General features: G+C 42.5%; 1 protein-coding gene and 1 long non-coding RNA gene across 6 annotated transcripts in view; one reads left to right on the forward strand and one right to left on the reverse strand.

Annotated features, from left to right (window-relative positions):
• Positions 1–20,301, forward strand: part of LOC124869479 (contactin-associated protein-like 4) — a 255,881-nt gene that overhangs the window by 144,240 nt on the left and 91,340 nt on the right. For all 4 annotated transcript variants that reach the window (XM_047367336.1, XM_047367335.1, XM_047367337.1 and 1 more), the window contains 2 exons: positions 2,841–2,988; positions 7,746–7,949. In XM_047367336.1, the coding sequence (XP_047223292.1) occupies positions 2,841–2,988; positions 7,746–7,949 (352 nt within the window). The remainder of the gene's footprint in view (positions 1–2,840; positions 2,989–7,745; positions 7,950–20,301) is intronic.
• On the reverse strand, positions 1,336–4,290 carry LOC124869480. 2 transcript variants are annotated; one of them, XR_007038599.1, is made up of 3 exons: positions 4,080–4,290; positions 2,810–2,971; positions 1,336–2,714 (listed from the first exon to the last, which is right to left on the reverse strand). It is a non-coding gene; the product is annotated as an uncharacterized LOC124869480 (long non-coding RNA). The 2 variants fall into 2 exon arrangements; XR_007038598.1 differs by lacking the exon at positions 2,810–2,971.

Raw genomic sequence — 20,301 nt, forward strand, 5'->3', positions numbered from 1 at the left:
TTAGTCAAGGTTTACTTTTCAAATTGGCAAAACGTTTTTTTTGTCAACTGAGATCTGTACCAAGTTTGAGCAGCAAGGCCTGTGATAGTCTGTCCCACTGGACAGATATATTATTAGCATACAGAACATTAATGCACACCCCTTGAAATTTACTAACCTGCCTAACATTGCATCCAAAAAGCACTTTGTGATTGTGATGTTGCACACATTGATGTTGGTGGAAGAATTTCGAGACGATATATTGTGCATTTCTACTTTTTACTCATAGGAGTTGATTCAACACACAGAATAAAACATAACACAACAGCCCACCTTATAAAGAGTACTGGAGCACCACTTCTTAAACTTCCTAATGTTGACGGAAGACACTCGCTCGTTCCCTGCATTTTCAGATAAATGAAATAAATTTTACACATTTAACAGATTTGAAAATTAAGAAATCACAGTGGTTTCTACACAATGGATGTCAAGGTAGATGTGTTTGGATTATAATGAATAATTTTACTTATTTGGTGATTTTAAAAAAAAGTGTCTCAAACTGATTTGAAGTCTTTTAACTGAAAACTAATTTATTTATTTGCTATCACTGTAAAATTCTCTTCATTATGAGATGAATCAGCTCTGCTGTCATTATGTGGGGATTAAATAGGTTAATTTGTTTAGGCTTTTATTCAGCAGTGGGGGAGCTAGCTGACCTGCATGTCAACCTCAAGGGAGGTGAGCAATTAGGATAGATTGCCAGATGGAAGAGACTGAATGAGGAAAGAAATAGCCTGAAAGCAACCCATCAGGCATTCAGCCCAGAAATTCAGGGATTAGTTTCTAACTCCTGTTTACAATTCCTTTTGAAATGTTTTGGCATGCAGTTTTACAAGCATCATATGAGTAAAAAACCAGGAAACTAGCTCAAGTATTTGTACATTTACCAGTCAGTAAGTCATTTTCTATACTACTTCTTCCATAGTGGGTCACGAGGAAGCTGCTTCCCATCTCCAGCAGTCTATGGGCAGGAGGCAGGGTACACCTTGGACAGGTGGCCAGTCCATCACAGGGCAACACACACTCATTCACACACCTAAGGGCTATTTAGAGAGACCAGTTAACCTAACAGGAATATCTTTGGACTGTGGGAGGAAGCTGGAGAGAACCCACGCATGCACAGGGAGAACATGCAAACTCCATGCAGAAAAACCACCCGGCCAGGAGTGGAACCCATGACCTTCTTGCTGCAAGGCAACAGTGCTACTAACTGCACCACCATGCAGCCCTGTACATTTACCAATCAGCAGAAATCTCTAGTTTTGTTAGTTTGAGGAACTTCTAAATAAATGATGGTTATTTATAAAATATACTTTGTCATTCAAGGTATATTCAGCAAAAGTACAATTTTTCCATGCCAACCTCTGATCAGCAATCAGGTCAAATACTCAAATAAAATCTGTTTTCTTTTTACCCCTCCCCCATTTTAAATGAATCTAAACTAAGGCTTTCAAAATAATTTGGTCTACAAACAGAAATCAAATGGTATTTGCATTGATGCACTTTTTTCAGTTTACTAAAAGTCAGATAAAGCTTAGGGACATCTACTTTGATTGCAAAAAAATGGGATAATCTTATAATAATCCTCTAATATTCTGTTGGAGTTAAAACAACAGGGCCTTCTTCTGTCGGTTACCCGGTCTCTGTATCACTCGACACAAAGAGGTTTTCTCCACCATTGGTAGGACTCCATCAGGGTTTCCCCTCGTCTCTGATCTTGTTTGAGATGTTCATGGACAGGATCGCTAAGGCACAGTTGTGGAGAAGATGGTGTCTAGTTTAGGAACCATTATCTTCAGTGTTCACTTGAGTGGTTTGCAGCTGGATGTGAAGTGGACAGCCTATGAGTCAGTTCCAGTGAATGAGATGTCATGGTGCTGAACGGGACATGTGCAGAGTGTTTCCTCTGGGTAGGGGCTGAGTCTGCTTCAAGCAGAGCGGTTCAAGTATCGGGATGTGTTCCATAGTAGATGCAGGATGGAGTTAGCGGGTGCATAGATGGAACAGGGCTTTGTTAGCAGTAATAAGGATGTTGCTCTGAACTATCTTTGTCAAAAAGATAAAGAAGAAGCACTCGATTGACTGGTACCTCTAGCATCTACGTTCAGTATTTGCTATGGCCAAAAGAAATAATTCCTGGGTACAAACCGTCGAAATGAGATTCCTCTCTGGGGTGGTCGGACTTAATAATCCTAGGAGAGGTGGGAATAGACCCACTGCTCCTCTACATCAAACGGAGGTTGAGATTGTTTGGACATCTAGTCAGGAGGCATCCTTGGTGTCTCAATTTGGAGTTTTTCAGGGCATGTCTCACTAGGAGGTGACCCAAGGTCACACAAGACTCTCTGAAGGGATATCATTTCTGGAGTAGGAAGGTCTTGGGATCCTCTGTGACAGGGATGCCCATCTTTAATCCTTGAGAGCTACTGTCCTGCAACATTTGGATGCAACGTTTCTCACACCTGAATCAAATAAATTGCTCGTTACCAGGTCTCTGCAGAGCTGAATGACCTACTGATGAGGGAATTCAGCCATTTGATTCAGTTGTGTTGAAGAAGAGATGCATCTAGTTGCTGGATGGTTCCGGTGGACTGAACATTGGCACCCTGCTCTGAGGAACTGGAGAATATGGCTGGATGAGACAGATGTCTGGTTCTCCTAGCTGGAACAATTACCTAGATAGGTGAAAGACAGATAATATTAGCAGGAGGCATTGTAGTTGACATTGTATTTTTAAACTTATGTGAGGATATTGTTTTTGTATGTATACATGTATAATGTGTCTATCTGTGTGTTTTTAGTCTTTTCCAGGTAACTCTAATGCAGACAGTGTGGTTCAGTACAAACTACAGCAGACTGCAGTGGCTCGCTTTCTCCGCCTCATTCCTCTGGACTGGAATCCCACCGGGCGGATCGGACTTCGTCTGGAGGCCTACGGATGTCCTTACAGTGAGTCTCAAACTGACTTGACTTTAACCACTACATTATTTAGCAATGTATTGCAGCCTGTTTAGGATCATTTTCCTCTTTGTCAATTTATAGCTTTTAACAGCATTACCTCTGAGCTCATCACAATGAATCCTATTGGGCTTTCTGCACAAAACTGATTTTGCTAACATCCATTCACGGCCAATTCTGCTAGAACCAAATATGCACAACCTAAAGGATTTCAACCGAATGCATGTACAAATCAATTAATCTAATGAATGGTGCTCTCATTATCAAAGCATGAGTAAAATGTATTTAATGAAATTGTTCTTCTAAATACACAGTGTTATTGTTATCCAGATGGATGCTAAATGGATTGTTCCAATGGTTTTACCTCTTGGCACAAAAATTCAAATAGGAGCAATTTACCCATCTATGGTTTCATTTGAACAGAAGTATGAAGTAACCAGCTTTTATGGCTTTACAACCCATCACTGAACATGAAGTTACTTCACTGAGCCTTTAATCCTGCTTTGTAGAAAAGCCCCAGGTTTATGTTTGCTGCCAAGCACTCAGCTCAAGGTGATGTTCCTCTTTGTCACCCGTTGAACACTGAAGAGAATTGTACCTGCAGGGGGGAAGTAAGACCTCATGCTGACATTTTGTAGTGCTGCCTGCTGAATTTTCCTGAAAAGCTGTAGCATTTCAGGAAATGCTACAGCTTTTTTGTTTCTCCTTGAAAGTGATAAAAAAAGAATTAAAGTAACTCAGTGCCATTTATCTAACAATACTGGGAGGTAAATTAGTGCAATTTTTATCTGGATCTCTGAAGTTTTGTAATGTTTTAAATGCTTGGATGCAAAAAGAAAATATGTAAATTAAGAGATAGTACAATGCTGGAGGAGCATGAAAGAATGGTCTTTTTCATCTTTCCTCAGAACAACATTGTGTTGGTGTAGGTCAGGGGTCTGCAATATTTATAATCCAAACAGCTATTTTTGCTGTCAGTCCAGCTAAATAAAACCTATTTTGTCATGATGAGTTTTGGAGGTAGGACACAAATGCAGGATTGAGTGGAGTTGAAAAAAGGTTTAGTGAAAAAATAAACTTACCAAAGACCAGGCACAGGGACTCAGGCAGGTGAAAAAACATAAACATGTTGGAAGCAGATGCATAAAAAATCTTCACAACAGACATGGAAGGAATCAGGACCGGACCAGGGCACAGGCTAGGTAACGAGGATGATAACAGGGTATTAACAGAAGGAACCAGTAAGGAACAATGCAAACAGAGAGCTTAGAAACTAAGGCAAGTTGAGTGAGAACAAAAGAGCAGAGAGACAGGCAATCAGGAGGAATCTGGAACAGGTGTGGATCAGGGCTGCAGGGAGACAGAGGGAGTGTGACCAATTAACAAGATAAGCACAGAACCGAAGGTATACAAGGGACCAGACAGAATGACAAAACTAAAGGAAACCAGATCTAAGGGAAATGAAAACAAACACAACCCTAACAGACAGATCCTGGCATATTTAGAGCCACTAATGCTCTATGATCTTTTGAAAATGACATTTTATGATTTTTTTATATATTACTATAGGAAAATGGTTGTCGTTTTACAAGAACAACCATTCTATTTTCCTCTATTTTTAGGTTTTATAATGAATGAGAATAGATACATTTTCTACTATGGGATGTTGATATTTGTGGAAAATTATGTAAAAAAAACAGCATAGTTTCCAACCTAGTCAGTCAGTCAGTCATTTTCTACCGCTTATTCCATAGTGGGTCGCGGGGGAACTGGTGCCTATCTCCAGCAGTGAATGGGCAAGACAGATCTAAAAGTCATTCTGTTGTGGAAAACCAATGCAATTATTCCATGATATGAATCTATATTTAAAAACACTAGATAGTTCCTTGTCATTTTTAGCAAAAGTCATTGAGACCCATTGGGGAAGGTCCAGAGTGTCATGTTTCTGGTGTGAAGGACTGATATGTAGACTGAATTGCATATAGGTCAGAATACAGACAGCAACGGGCAGAGAAACAGGGCAACGAAGCATAAGGCAATCTAACGGAAGAAACCAGCAACGAGTAATGACATCCAGAGAGCTTATATACTGAGGGAAGTGTGGAGAATGGCATTGATTGTTGATGTCAGCAAGCAGAGGATAATGGGAAACAGAGCTGAGGAAGGGGGACTAATTAACACATTGACAGGGAAGAAAACAGAGACACAAAAGAAACCCAAAAACTCAAACACCTAAGGCACCTAAAGATCATAAGAGCCACTTGTGGCTCCGGAGACCCCTGGTCTAGGCTATGGTCTTGCTTTTTGTACAGATCTGCTTTTTCTGGCCACCAGATTTCTGCTCATGATACCGTGTGCTCTAACAAAGTTCTCCTGGTCATCAAATCATATCTCCTGGTGATCATATCTGATAATAACATGCATTGTGACTGATCAGGATGTTACCAAAACAGCCTAAATGCAACCGTACAGGAGGTGGTCTTGGTACATTTCAAAACAAACTCTAGAGCGCTACCTTATGCTGTCCAACCTTGATCTGACTCAACTACCAGGTGTACGCTGCAAACTTGATCCAAATGTCTTCCCTTAGCCAGGTTTGTGTTGCACTGCGTGATGCAATAGAGCAATCAAAATAAACAATGGCGGTGCATCTTTTTTGTAAAGTATAAAGTCCTTTACAACTTTCAAGATATCAAAGTCATTTGGTATCCATGTTTTCTACCAGCTCGAAACAGAGCATCTGCTTCCTTTATTCACATTTGGTTTTCCCGCCCTGGACACATCTGACCATTAAACAGACTGAGCATTCTCGAGTGGTTTGTGGCAACAAGTTTTGGTTCGCTTGGAGTTTTCTGTGTGCGAAAAGGAGTCGAACCAACAGAAAAAGCTATAAACTCATCAACCAATTTGGAATGTGGACGAACTAGGTGTGAAAATGGTCCTAGTCTCATTTGACCTAAGCAGATGGTTCCAGTAAAGGTCTCAGCAGAGTTTACTAAAGTGAGTACTAAAGGTTGGTAGGACTGAAAAGGTCTTTTTGGCATCCAGTTAGCATCTAATGGTTTTTATGGAGGATTGTTGGTCCCAAGATGCTTTTTCCGCCCTTTTCCCAACCCAGTTCACTTAGGTTCTCATCCAGCCTTCTTTGTCACTGTTGTTGTTGTTTTAAACGTTTTCAAATTATTGCTTTGACTGTAGATATAGACACACTTTGGTGAGTAGTTATTTTGTTATTGTCATTTCCTAGCCTAAGAAGATCAGCACACATCTTATTTACATGAATGGCATGTTTTCTTGTCTTTTCTATGTTAACGAGTAGCTAGGAGAAAAAAGTGTCCATGTCAGGTTTAAAGGGATTTTCAGGGTTAGCCTCAATAATTTTTTTGTGCTTCTGCAGTAAGAAATTTATTTATTTTAAGGCCCCTTACACATTTTCATCAGGGGGAACCATGCAGCATCTGCAGCAGAATCATGCCTAAAATACAAAAGTACAATAGAAAGGATTCTGGTAGCTGTGTGGTAGGTGCAAAATGTATGTCCTCAAAACCCTGATACAAGTTGTGTTGATGCCCTTATTGCATACATAGTCTGTTGAAACATTATTATTATTATTCAAACAAAGTAATGAGGTTAATAAAATGCTTTCTGATTCCAGATGTTTGTGTGTTTCATTCTATTGAAAAGTGGAGGTAATTTAAAATATGTGATACGTCTTTTGTTTTAAGTAATTACTAACTGGAGGTCAGTTATTGGTGCTTAATAGACACAGCTCCTCAGATGGCAAGAGGGGGCCAAGGTGTGAATGCATTGTTCTTCTAGATGAATGCCAAATTTCCCTTTTTGAGTTTATTTATTTCATATTGCTTAAAAATGTTGGTTCCTCTAATGATTTATTTAGGGGGGCAATCTAGATTCCAGATTGGGTGGGGTCCAAAAACCCCCTGCCCAACTTGTAGTTTCCGCCTCTGGTTTCTGAGTAATAAACCAGAGTAACTGCATTTTGCTGAAAAGGTTTTGTTTCAGTATAGAAGTCACGACTATTCATTCCAGCTGTCCTGAACATGCCTGCTGATGCTGAGCAGTGTAGTTAATGATCCAGTGTTTCCATCTCGTTTTAAAACACACTCCAGCGCAGAAACTACACTTACAGAGTGAGATCTGTGCTCAGGGTTCCAGCCAAAAATCTGTTGTTTGGAATAATTACAGAGTTGGGCCTTATTGCAGTTGCATAAAACATAATCTGGAGCTAAATAAACATGTTTGGTTGTACATAAAGAAGACTGGAAACAGCGTTTTCAGCTCTGCATAAAGGATGAGTTGGTAAGTCGAAGATTCGGCTTGCTGCTCTGTAATCAGCAGGAAATGCAGTGTACAGTGCAATAAGCACATTACTGCAAGCTAAGTGAGGTCAAAGACTTGCCAACTTCATTAAAAAAGAGAATGGGAAATTAGTTGTACAGCTGAAGAGGAAACTGATCCTGAGCTCAGCAGCTGCTCTTTTTAAAACAGTCCATTCTTTACCACTTACATCGTTTGGCTCACCTCAGTCTAAATTTCCAGCCAGCAGGGGACACCGGCAGCGAAAGTGCTTCATAAACGCAAAACCATTTTGTAACCCAGTAACAAGCTAAGTACAATGCTAGTGTAAGTGCTGAGAATCACACAGTGACACAGATGCTACATGGACTGCATGAACACTGCAGTGAAGCTGCTGTAGCTGAAGATGTTTCTGCTGTTTTCATTCTCAGCCTCCGATGTGGTGAGCTTTGACGGCAGCAGCAGCTTGACGTACCGGCCGGGTCCGTCTCCAAGGCGGGGGTCAAAACAGGTCGTCTCCCTGAAGTTCAAAACCCTGAGGAATTCTGGGACACTGCTGCATGTCGAAGGGCAGGATGGATTGGGAATTAGTCTGGAGCTGGAGAGGGGAAAGCTGCAGCTGCTGCTCAGTGAAGGTACAACATTTTTGTTTAATACGCTGCTGCAAAGAAAGTCTTGAGCCTTCCTGCGATTTTATAAATGTGGCTTCCAAGCAGCCAGACCTGTAATCTTGTCATTTTTTTCACTGTTTTGTTTTTCGATTATTAATAATCTTTATTTACTCAATTGAGTCTCACTGAGACACTGGGTCTCATTTGAAAGTGGGACCTGTTCTCCAGGGCTATTTAAGGTCATTCTAAGTTGTTCTTTAGACTTCTACTTTTGCACTCGGTTTCTGTCTACTATATGATCATACTCTGTGCAGGTGTCTTGCTAAAGTCTTTACACCCTTTTAATGTTTTCTTTACATTTTGCCATGTAACAACCTCAGACTTCATTGCATTTTACTGATTGTGCAGTACAAGCAAGGTATGTTCAGCTCACCCTGAGGCACAGCTTTGTAGAACCATCCTTTGCTGTAATTACATTTCCAAGTCTTGTTTGGGTATGTCTCTACCAGGTTTGCACTTTATGAAACAGATATTTTTGTCCATTCTTTGCAAAACAGTTCTAGTTCAGTTAGAATAAATGGAGAGCGTCTGTGAAGATCAGTCTTTAAGTTTGTCTGCAGATGCCCAGTTGGATCAAGATCTTGACTTCTGCGGTGGTATTCCAACACACAGCACAGCTTTGATCGGAACCATTCTAATGTAACTCTGGCTGTATGTTTTGGGAAGTTGTTCTGCTAGAAGGTGAACCTCCACCCTAGTCTCAAGTTGTTTGCAGCCTCTAACAGATTTTCTTCCAGGATTGCCTTACATTTAGCTCTGTCCATGGTTTGCATCACCTCTGAGCAGCTTTCTTGTTCCTACGAAAGAAAAGCATCCCCACGGTGTTATACTGCCACCATCATGTTTCATCATAAGGATGGTGTGGTCAGTGTTAAGTTGTTGCCAAACAAAGCGTTTTGCATATAGGTCAAAAAGTCTCCCTTGACTACAGCATTTTGACTTGTGGCAAACTGAACAGGATATGACTTTTTTTACAACAATATTTTCCTTGCCACTTGTCCATAAAGGGCAGATTTGTGAAATGAAGGACTAAAAAGCTCTGTGAACACATTCTCCCACCTGAGCTGTGGATCTCTGCAGCTCCTCCTGAGTCACTATTGGCCTTCTTTGCATAATGGTTGTTTTTTCTGGCTTGACAGTTAGTTTGCAATCCATCTGTGAGTTGTTCAAAGCTTGGGATTTTGTTTTATAACCCAACTCTGCCTTAAACATCTCAACATCTTTCTCCCTCACCTGTCTGCTGTGTTCCTTGGTCTTCATGATGATGTTTGTACTCTAACGTTCTCCAACAAACCTCTGAGACCTTCACAGAACAGCTGCATTTAAACTTAAATAAATTAAGCACAGCTGGATTCTAAGTATTACTTAGGTGAGTTTTGAGGGCATTTGGTTGAACTAGGTTTTTTCAGGGCATGAGCACAAAGGGGCTCAATACTAATAATATGTATGTATGGAAAAAGCAACAAAACCCATGTATTATTTATTTTTTTACTTCACAAATATGCACTGAAGTCCCAGTAAAATACATTGAAGTTTGTGGTTGTAACAAAATGTGGAACAGTTTAATTCCTTGGGAAAATACCAGATGAATCAACGAGGCGTAAAAAGGCTCCATAAACAGAAGAAATGAAGCGGTTTTGTGTCGATATAGAACAGTTTAGCAGCGGATTGATTTTAAATCAGACCTTTGGAGCTTTTTGGACCACAGTGCTTTTAGCACTGAGTGTGCTGAACTTTTCCATAAATATTTTGACAATAGAATTTCCCTTGTCCCTTAAAATGGTAAATTTTGAACATGACAGTAAAGTATTTGTACACAATCTAATGTGCCATGTTTCTTTCTTTAAATAAATAAAAGAAAGGTTTCTGACATTTAGATGTGGGTCAGATCCTACCTAACCCATATCAGACATTCGCCCAAATGAAGCCCGTGAGATATCATAAATCTACTGTAAATAATTACACTGAGTAGCACTTGTGCATGTTTCTGCATCCATAGCTTTATTAAAACTACAGTTATCTTCATGTTAATGAATTAAACACGTTTACTGTATTGAGCTAATAAAACAAACACAACACAGTAAATGGGATTAAAATCTCCTTCTCTCAGAACAATTAGATGAGAACAAAATAAGCAAAAAAATTGCAATCAGCCAAGCCTGAAAAGAAAAAGGAACATATCTCAACATTCTCGGTGGATAATCAGCACCGAACACATCAGCAGGTCACACATACAGGAAGCAGTTTGACTGACGGCTCTCAGTGGTGATTGGTCGGTTTGAAACCACAGAAATCCAATTAGCAGCCAGACCGCCTGGAAATTAATCAGATTGTTAACAGAAACCAGAGAAACAGAGAAGAGGGACTAAAGCCCCCAGAAAATATTTCCTCAGTGTTTTCTGGTATTCTTATACATAAGTATTGAACAAAAAACTATCTGTATTTAATATACAGACAGCATTTTGTGGTTGTCGTGTTGTCAAAGTTGGTAATCTAAAAGAAGTACCCGAGAGTAGAAATCAAGCCAAAATATTAGACATTTTATTACTAAAAACTAGAACATAATGGACCACAAATATGGGTAAATCTGATTGTGTCAGTGGAGTTAAATGCTTCATATACAGTATAATAAAATCTTAACTCTTTGACTTTGATCATTATTATTTGCAGTAAAATATCCTATGCAGTTTTGAGAGGTATGACATTTGCTTTTAATATTATCATCCCTGAATATGTGTGAAAAAAGAAAGATGGGTTATGGAAAACAATTGAATGTCCACATTTTCACCTAAGTTGAAGTGTTGGCTTATAAAAATATCCAAACATTAAACATCTCGTCTCAAAAAGGGAAAGAGCATGGCACAGCTGATAAACCTGACATGACATGGGTGTCCACCTAAAAGCTTAAATCAGAGGAAGCCAAGAGGCCCATGGTAACTCTGGCAGAGCTGCAGAGATTCATAGCCAGGCTGAGAGAATGATTTGATAGGACAAGTATCAGTAATGCTCTTCACAAGCCATGTAGGAGACACAGCAAGTATGTGAAAGAAGGTGTCCAGGTTAGAGAAGACTACAGTTCTTAGCCTACATGCAAAACGCTATGTGTGGCGCAAACTTAAGTGCACATCACCCTGATCACACCATCCCCTTAGAGATAAATGAGTGGCGGCATCACAGAGACGTGGTCAAAGTTGATGTGGAGATTAATGGAGAAAAATTCAGGCCAGTCCTGAGAGAAAACATGCAGGACCACGACTGTAAACACACAGCCAGAATTAGGGGAATGGTTTAGAACAGGCATGAGCAAACTACGGCCCGCGGGCCATAAACAGCCCTTTTGGGTTTTTAATCTGCCCCACCAAACATGCGTTTCTCTATTGTGTTGTGAAAAAAATGCATTTGGAAAATAATTTGAACAAAAAGCCTTGCATATGCATGCTTTACTATCTATTAAAGGACTAAACCTTTTTAATGTTATGGCTTTTAAATTAGTTCACACAAATACTACATCCATCTGCTCCTGGCCCAGCCCCTCAGTCAAATTTTAGAACCCATTGTGGCCCACGAGTCAAAAAGTTTGCCCACCCCTGGTTTAGAACAGCATACTCAGGGGATCGGAGAGCACTTTAGAAACCAAGAGCTAAATCCAGTTAAGAAAACTGATGTCTACCGATGCTCTCCATCCAAACTGACTGAACTGGAACTGTTCTGCAAATAAGAAACCTCTCAAATCTATCCATGTGCAACGAGACATCCCCTAAAATACTTGCAGGTGTAATTGTAGGGAAACGGTGATTCTACAAAGTACTGGCTCAAGAAGGGCTGAATAAAATACAAGCCACATTTTTTTAGATTTCTTACTTTTCAAAACGTTTGAAAAATATTTATAATTTTACTGTCAATTCACATTTATGTGCTATTTTGTGTTTGGCTATCACACAAAATCCCATTTTTTATGCTGAAGTCTGATGTTGTAGTGTGACAATTTGTAAAATATTTTAAGAGAGATGTATAATTAAGCAAGTGCCTGTATGTAAGGGAAAAAGGGTACTTTAAGAACGCCAAAAAGTGTTGAACACTTCCATATTTAATTTGGAAAACTTTATTTATACACTAAGGCCTATTGAGAGATCAGTCTGGAAACAGCTGATCCAGGTTCAAATGGGATGTCCAGGCATTTATTGTTAATAAAACATATGTGTTTGTTTACAAAAGTAGGGAATTTTAAAAGTTACACTGTGTGAAAACTCTGTATTTCCCAGCTTGGGCTATTTTGATCTGTCAGAGAAAAAACTATTTATCCATTAAAGGCACATATATTGTTTGATTCATAGTCACCGTGGTCCGTAAAAAAGCAGAACAAGATCCTGTGTTGTATTTTTAGTGAGAGTTACTGCCTGCCAGCACACATGCAGGCACTGATTGGTTGAATCCTGGTTCTCTCTTGGCTGTTGCATCGTTGTCTCGTTACTGCCATGATATGGTCCTGGTTCATGGCAGGATGTGTTGCGGCTGGACTTACTTAGACTTTGTGCTCTGTTATGTTTGTGTGAGTGGACATTTCTGATTTTATATTTGTTTGAACCGGCTTCTTGCTTCCAGCCTAGCATTGTCTATCTCTTCATGCATTATTTTTTCCTTTATTCAATCCATCAATTCTTTATATTCCTATTTTTTATGTGTTTTCAAGAGCTGTGTTAGAACAGAGAAGAGAAAAAACTTTTTTAAACAAAGTTCTGACATTGTGAAAATAACTACTCTATGTCACCTTGAGCGCTTACTGTCTGTATGACCTTTATCCTCTCTATCTGTGTCACTTTTTAAAAAGGTGACCCAGGTCTCTGTTTTTGCAACTAGTAGATCACCTTGGGAAACTGTCCAATTAGGAAGACGAACTGCACAGCCTTGAAATAAAAAATAGATTTCTCTACAGTCATCTATTAGTTAGAAAATAATTACCAGAGAAATGAAAGTTATTGGTGCAGTTCTGAAAAAAATAAATCTTTTGTGGGTTTTTAGTCAGTTGTCCTCCAGGCCTGAAAAAACCTTGAGCTTGCAGCACCTGATCTGGTGAAGTGTATGTAGACTCTTTATCCTCTTACAGAATTTATCTCTCAATTTAGGATCAAACTCTGGACTATTTCTCCTTTTAAATGCTGTCCAGCAGTTCCATTTTAAGGGTTTCCTGTTTAAAGGCTTTTCTGTGTTTTAAACAGGAGTTTTGTGAGAGGTATTGATACAATTTCAAACTGGGCCTGTCTCAGTCTGGATGTTTTTTTGTCCCGAGTATTGCTCAGATGATTGTAGATACCAAATCCAACATTCATCTTCTCTAAAGTCTTTTGTTGGAATACTTTAAGTTGCAGTAAAATATCTAGATTTAATTAGTATTACATTTTCTGTTTTAGTATTACTACCATGTCCCACTCATTTCAGTTGTTCAGGACACCTCAGTATCTGTTCTTTGTTTTAATAACAGAACCTTCCTACCTACATCAATGCATTTTTTATAAATGGTGGAGACTTCACAAATGTATAGCTTTGCTTTGAAGATCCAATCTGCAGACAGCTCTGTAAGCACAATGTGCAAAATGGGTCACATGACCGAGACAGACAGGAACGTTCAACAGCCAGTATAGTCCATCTTTCACGGTGAACATCATTATAAAGGGTTAAAAGAACCTCGATTGAAAAATAGAAAATAGATGTGTTAAATCCAGGCTGGTGTATCATGATCGGCTGCTTCAAATGACGTGTTTCTCAAGTCCTCTTTCTTATGGTAAACCTCAGGGTTATGTTTTTTGGGGGCTTTGTTATTTTGGGTGTACACACTTCTTCTTTGGCAGCAATTTCCACATTTTAAAGACATTTTAATGACTGAAAAACATATGTTATCCATCTTCACTATATATACTACTTTTTATTCTCATGAGGTTTCTAAGCTACATGTCTTACATAATTGCTAAAACTATGTAAAAGTTGGATGATTGAGACTTTTAAGGAAAAAAACAAACAAATCCTTTCTTCCTCAGATAAAACTGTACCTCAGATAATGGAAACTCTTGTTCCTCTTGCCACTTATTCTCAGTTCAATCAGGAACCTTGGATATATCCCAACTCAGGTTTTACTTTAGATGCTCAAGTCCAGTCTTTGGTTCACACATCCATTTACCACTTGAGGAACGTTGCTGTTGAGTTCCACTGTATCAGGATCAGAAATGAAACATATTATTCTGGTGTTTATTTCGTCAAGACTTGACTATTGTAAGAAATTCTTCACCTGCCTGAACAAATCATCTTTTGGAGCATCTGCAGGCGGTTTAAAACAAGTCACACAGATTCTGGTCTGGCTCTGATTTCCTATTCACTTCAGTATACAAGTTACTGGTACATAATTGTAGAGCTCTAAATGGACCAGGACCAGCTTACATCACATATTTCAATCAACACAGGCCCAGTAGGTCTCTGGAGCCAAAACATTCATCCTTAGTGTCATTATTTTCGTAATAGTTCTGACCCACATACAGAAGAATGTTTTTATTGTGCCACAAATAATCAGGAAACGTGAACGGATGAATCAGCGACTGTACGGAAAGAGCGGAAGAGAACTGGTGAAAACAGGGAACTAAATGCAACAGAGGAAATGGCAAGTAATTATGATAATCAAGTGAACGGCTTACTAGGTAGGAACGGTCAGGTCGCCAGGGGTAGAGGGATTCGGGATCTAGGTTGTCGAAGCTGAGTTTGTTCAGATGATTTCTTAGATGCTGTTCAAGTGAGCTTGGAGATTACATGAGTGAGTTCAGTGTGCAGATAGAGGACAGGGTACGCTTATGTCTTGGTCCAGGAAACAGAGGAAGCAGGAAAACCGCCAGCTTGGTCTGAGTCCAGATGGAAACAGTAGTTAGGAAACGGAGTCCTCAGAACATAGATAATCTTGATCATCCAGAAACCTCCGGACACATAGTCAGTGTTCAGTGAAGTAAATCCAAAATTCAGGTTTTTAGCCTGCGAAGGAGCATACACAAAGTTACTTGGAAACAAAGGACAAAGCATAGAATTAGTGTTGGCTGAGCTTGTTACCACTGAAGGCAAAATACTCTGGCGTCGAAGTGCTGGCAGTCTCCTGCTTTAGTACTCCTCCAAGTAATCAGCAGGATAAGTGGCACCTGTCACCCAGCCCACCTGAGAACTCCAGCACCATCTGAAACACTGAACACATGTTGCAAGCACAAAAATACACAAACACAACCCAGATCCCAACACTTAGACTAATCTGTTTAATGCTGATATTCCGCACAGAACACAAATAACATAAAGTGCCATGAATTGCTCAATTTTAGGATTTGTGAGGATTTTTTGGAATTTTACTAATATTCTGGTCCAATCTGAGACGCAATAAGATTCAGTTCACAGATAAAGATAGATAATTACGATAGATAAAGATAAACCATGATATTCATCTTGATTCGCATGAATATTGTCAAGAGTTTAGTACGATTTACAGGAAACTATTAAGAATATTACACGAACGTTAGGCATCAGTTAACAATATGCTGAATGCATCTAAGAATCAGGTATAATGACATTTAAAGTCGTTATTATCCTTGACAATTCGTGGGATTTTTCACCAAAATATAATGAAAAGGGATGAAAGACTAGCAGTGAATGTTATTTAAATGACTGTTGATATTTAGAAGAGTTTTAAGAGAAGTGATTATTTTTAGGCATAAAATGTAATAAGAAACTTAATAAAAAAATTATTTTACTTTGTATAGCTTATTTATTTAAAAATATGTTAGTTTACTTTTTCTATTCGTCGCTTTATTTCTTATTTTTTTCTTTTTCTTATTTTTATTTTTTTTTACCGTGTCCTGTCTGGCAGAGTAGCGCTCAGAATTGTTGTCTGAGTGCCAAGAAATTGGCCAACAGATTTACTTTCACAAGCATCACTGCTAATGCTTTAAAGCTCTGCTTGATATTTATAAAATACATTTTATTATAAACTTCTTTGGGAATATTTCAATTGTTACGGACACAGAGACTGAAATGAAAAGGAAAAAATAAGTTCGAAAAAGAGAGAGATGGCGGAAAAAGGGGAGAAAAGGAGGAAAGAGTGGAGGAGAGAAAGAAGGATGAAGAGAATAAATGATCACACCCTGTTGGCTTATACACCTGCAGCTGTTTTTTTTTTACAAAATATTACACGGTACTTATGAATGTAAAATGTACTTAGTGAGAGGTGCAGCCCAATCTAGAACATCTGTGTATCTGTCAGCACCTGAAGCTTAACACCTGTGAGTATGAGTGTGGACGCGCTTTTGTATACAAGGTTTCTCCACAAAAATATGCAATAGCGAGTGTGAGGACCCACAGACCTGCCCCATGGTCCCTGGATGGACACTGAGGAGATCTGAGCCACAGACATCTAAAGGCCCCCCAAAGCACAGGAACCCCAGGATAGTCCCAGGGGAACCACCCAGCAGCCACAGTGCAGAAGCCCCAGGGAGCCGCAGCGACAAGCCCACAGGCCCCGCCAGCAGCCGTCCACGCCCGAGCAGATCCACCCATGGACCCAGAGGCCCAAGACCCCGGGACACAACACCCCCCAAGCAGAGGCCCGACACAGCCCAGGGGCCCAGGCCCTGGCAAGCAGCCACCGGGAGTGAGCCAACACACACCAAAGCACCCGGCCCCGGACACCGAGAACCACAAGTACACCAGCGGGCAGAGACTCCAACCCCTGGCAGGTAGTGTGGCGGGGAGGAAATAGGCCCCCCATAATATGGGGGGGCCTAAGCTGATCCAGGAGAGGGAGCAGTCCAAGACCCAACCTGTCACAACAACAAAACAAAAAAACAGGCACACAGTCACAATCACCCACTCTCTCCCTCATGCATACACATAAAATCACTCGCACCCAACGTAAAGACAATGCAACAATGGACGTCATACACTCACTCACACCCACACAGCGCAAGCTCCACACACAGCCCCGCTCTAAGCACCCCCGCCGCACCCGCCACCCCTGCACACTGGCGCAACAGGGCTCCCCCACCACTGAGCACCACATCTACAACAAGACCCCCGACCCCGCACCATGACGGGAGAAAATCATCCACCAAGAGGTCCCCGGCCAGCGGCAGGCACCCAGGGCCAGTGTCCCCCACCACACAACCCTCAGCCACAAAAAACACTACATCACTGCCACTGCAACGACCGCCCAGGGAGAAACGCTATCCAGCTCAGCTCCACCATCGCCGCCCAGCCAATCCAAACGCCGGTGACCCCACGCCCTAGAAGTGGACACAACCCCTCCACCCCACAGGCTGCAGCCCCTCCACACCATCCCCCAGCCCACCGCCCCAATCACCCTCGACACAACAGCCAGCAGAGCAGCACACCTCCAAGCCCGCCAACCCCCCCAGACAGCGCCAGCAGCCCCAGCCCACCAGTCCACGAGAGGGACAAATGCACCAGCCGGGTATCTGGGCCATGCAGGCCAACTGCTCCAGGCCAAGCGCAACCCGCCAGCCGCCCCTGTACAGTCACAAGACATGCTCCGCCGCCCCCACTCTCTTTTCTAAGAGCAGAAGAGGGATTTGGGCATTTTTAGGGGTACGGTCCTGAGTGGACAATACTTCACGAATCTCCGATTTAGTTAAGAACAAATAGGAATGCCTACGAATCAATTAGGAATCGGCTACAATACCTAAGAATAAACTAGGAATTTGTTAAGACTTAATTGATAAGTTTTAGATTCAGGAGTTCTGCAGCAAAATTTGAAACACTTTTGCCATAAATTTCAGATGGCTCGTGAATTGCAAGAACTGCCTGAGAATAAAATGCGAATCCGTTACAAATTCAGGAACTTATTACAATTCTACCCTAAAAGTTTGACATCCTTGGTGATTGGTGCTATTCGTGGTCTGTGTGGAAATGGGGCTTAAAGGACAGTATTTCAGATCTCATGGTGTTTGTCTATGGCCTGTTTCCTTCCAGTGGAAAGGCTGATTTCAGACAGTTCAGAGACCTCTTTAAATCCCTCACTAGACTCACTAGCTGCTACAGCCTTCTTCCTGAAGGCATCAGACAGCTCTTTGGATCTCACCATGGTGTTGACACTACCCATAAACAGTCAGGAGCACCAAACTAAATGAGGTTCAAACAGAACAAACCTTCTTCAAAATGCTGAATAAAAATTTTCTCACCCTCCTTGAACCGTCACTTTAACGTGGTGGAGGGGTTTGAGTGCTCAAATGATGCTAGAGGCTATGTTGTCTGGGGCTTAAATGCTCCCGGTTGGGTCTCCCATGGCAAACAGGCTCTAGGTGACGGGTCAGACAAAGAGCGGTTCAAGAATCCTTCATGAGGACTAATATGCACGTCCGGTACAGCGGAGCCGGGGTACTACCGTGGAGCCAGGCCTGGGGTTGGGACTCGCCGGAGAGCACCTGGTGGCCGGATTGCTCCTCGCGGGACCCGGCCGGGCCAAGCCCAAACGAGAGACGCGAGGCCATCCCCCAGTGGACCCACCACCCGCTGGGGGAACCGTGAGGGACCGGTGCAAAGAGGATTGGGTGGGGGACGAAGTTGGAGACCTCAGCGGCCTGATCCCCAGATGCTTAGACTGGCTCTAGGGATGTGGAATGTCACCTCGCTGGGGTTGAAGGAGCCTCAGCTTGTGCGGGAGGTCGAGAGATATCGACTAGAAATAGTTGGGCTCACCTCCATGCACAGCGTGGGCTCTGGAACCCATCTCCTTGAGAGAGGTTGGACCCTCTTCTACTCTGGAGTGGCCCACGGGGAGAGGCTGAGGGCTGGTGCGGGTTTGCTTGTTGCCCCCCAGCTCAGCCGTTTCGTGTTGGGGTTTACCCCAGTGGATGAGAGGGTCGCATCCCTGCGCCTTTGGGTTGGGGATAGGTCTCTGACTGTCATCTCAGCCTACGGGCCGAGCGGTAATGCGGAGTACCCGGCCTTCTTGGCGTCACTGTTGGGGGTGCTGGATAGTGCCCCTTCCGGGGACTCCATTATTCTGCTGGGGGACTTCAACGACCACGTGGGAAATGACAGTGACACCTGGAGAGGCGTGATCGGGAGGAAAGGCCTCCCCGATCTGAATCCGAGTGGTGTTTTGTTATTGGACTTCTGTGCTAGTCACGGATTGTCCATAATGAACACCATGTTCAAACATAAGGGTGTCCATCAGTGCGCTTGGCACGAGGACACCCTAGGCAGGAGGTCAATGATCGACATTGTTGTCGTATCATCAGAATTCGGCCGCATGTTTTGGACACTCGGGTGAAGAGAGGGGCTGAGCTGTCCACTGATCACCACCTGGTGGTGAGTTGGATCCGCTGGAGGAGGAGAAAGCCGGACAGACTTGACAGGCCCAAGCGCATAGTGAGGGTCTGCTGGGAACGCCTGGCGGAGCCCTCGGCCAGGGATGTATTCAACTCCCACCTCCGGGAGAGCTTTGACCAGATCCCGGGGGATGTTGGAGACATAGAGTCCAAGTGGACCATGTTCTCCGCATCTATTGTCGATGCTACTGCCCGTAGCTGCAGCCGTAAGGTCTGCGGTGCCTGTCGCGGCAGCAATTCCAGAACCCCGTGGTGGACACTGGCAGTAAGGGATGCTGTTAAGCTGAAGAAGGAGTCCTATCTGCTGTGGTTGGCTTGTGGGACTCCTGAGGCGGCTGACGGGTACCATGAGGCCAAGCGTGCTGTGGCAGAGGCAAAAACCCGAGAGGAGTTCGGTGAGGCCATGGAGAAGCGATTCTGCGAGGCAAACCGTCCGGCGCCTCAGGAAGGGGAAGCAGTGCTTCGCCAACACTGTTTATAGTGGGGGTGGGAGGGTGCTGACCTCGACTGAGGACATTATCGGGCGGTGGAAGGAGAACTTCGAGGATCTCCTCAATCCTGCCATCACGCATTCCCTGGTGGAAACAGAGGCTGGGGAATTGGGGTTGGACTCTTTCATCACCTTGGCTGAAGTCACCGAGGTGGTTAAAAAGCTCTGCGGTGGCGAGGCTTCTGGGGTGGATGAGATCCGCCCTGAGTACCTCAAATCTCTGGATTTTGTGGAGCTGTCATGGTTGACACGCCTCTTCAACATTGCGTGGCGGTCGGGGACAGTGCCTCTGGACTGGCAAACTGGGGTGGTAGTCCCCCTTCATAAGAAGGGGGATCGGAGGGTGTGTTCCAACTACAGGGGGATCACACTCCTCAGCATCCCTGGTAAGGCCTACGCCAGGGTATTGGAGAGGAGAGTCCAGCCGATAGTCGAACCTCGGCTTCAGGAGGAGCAGTGTGGT

The sequence above is a fragment of the Girardinichthys multiradiatus genome, chromosome 6, assembly GCF_021462225.1.
Source record: "Girardinichthys multiradiatus isolate DD_20200921_A chromosome 6, DD_fGirMul_XY1, whole genome shotgun sequence".
In the NCBI taxonomy this organism is placed as follows: domain Eukaryota; kingdom Metazoa; phylum Chordata; class Actinopteri; order Cyprinodontiformes; family Goodeidae; genus Girardinichthys; species Girardinichthys multiradiatus.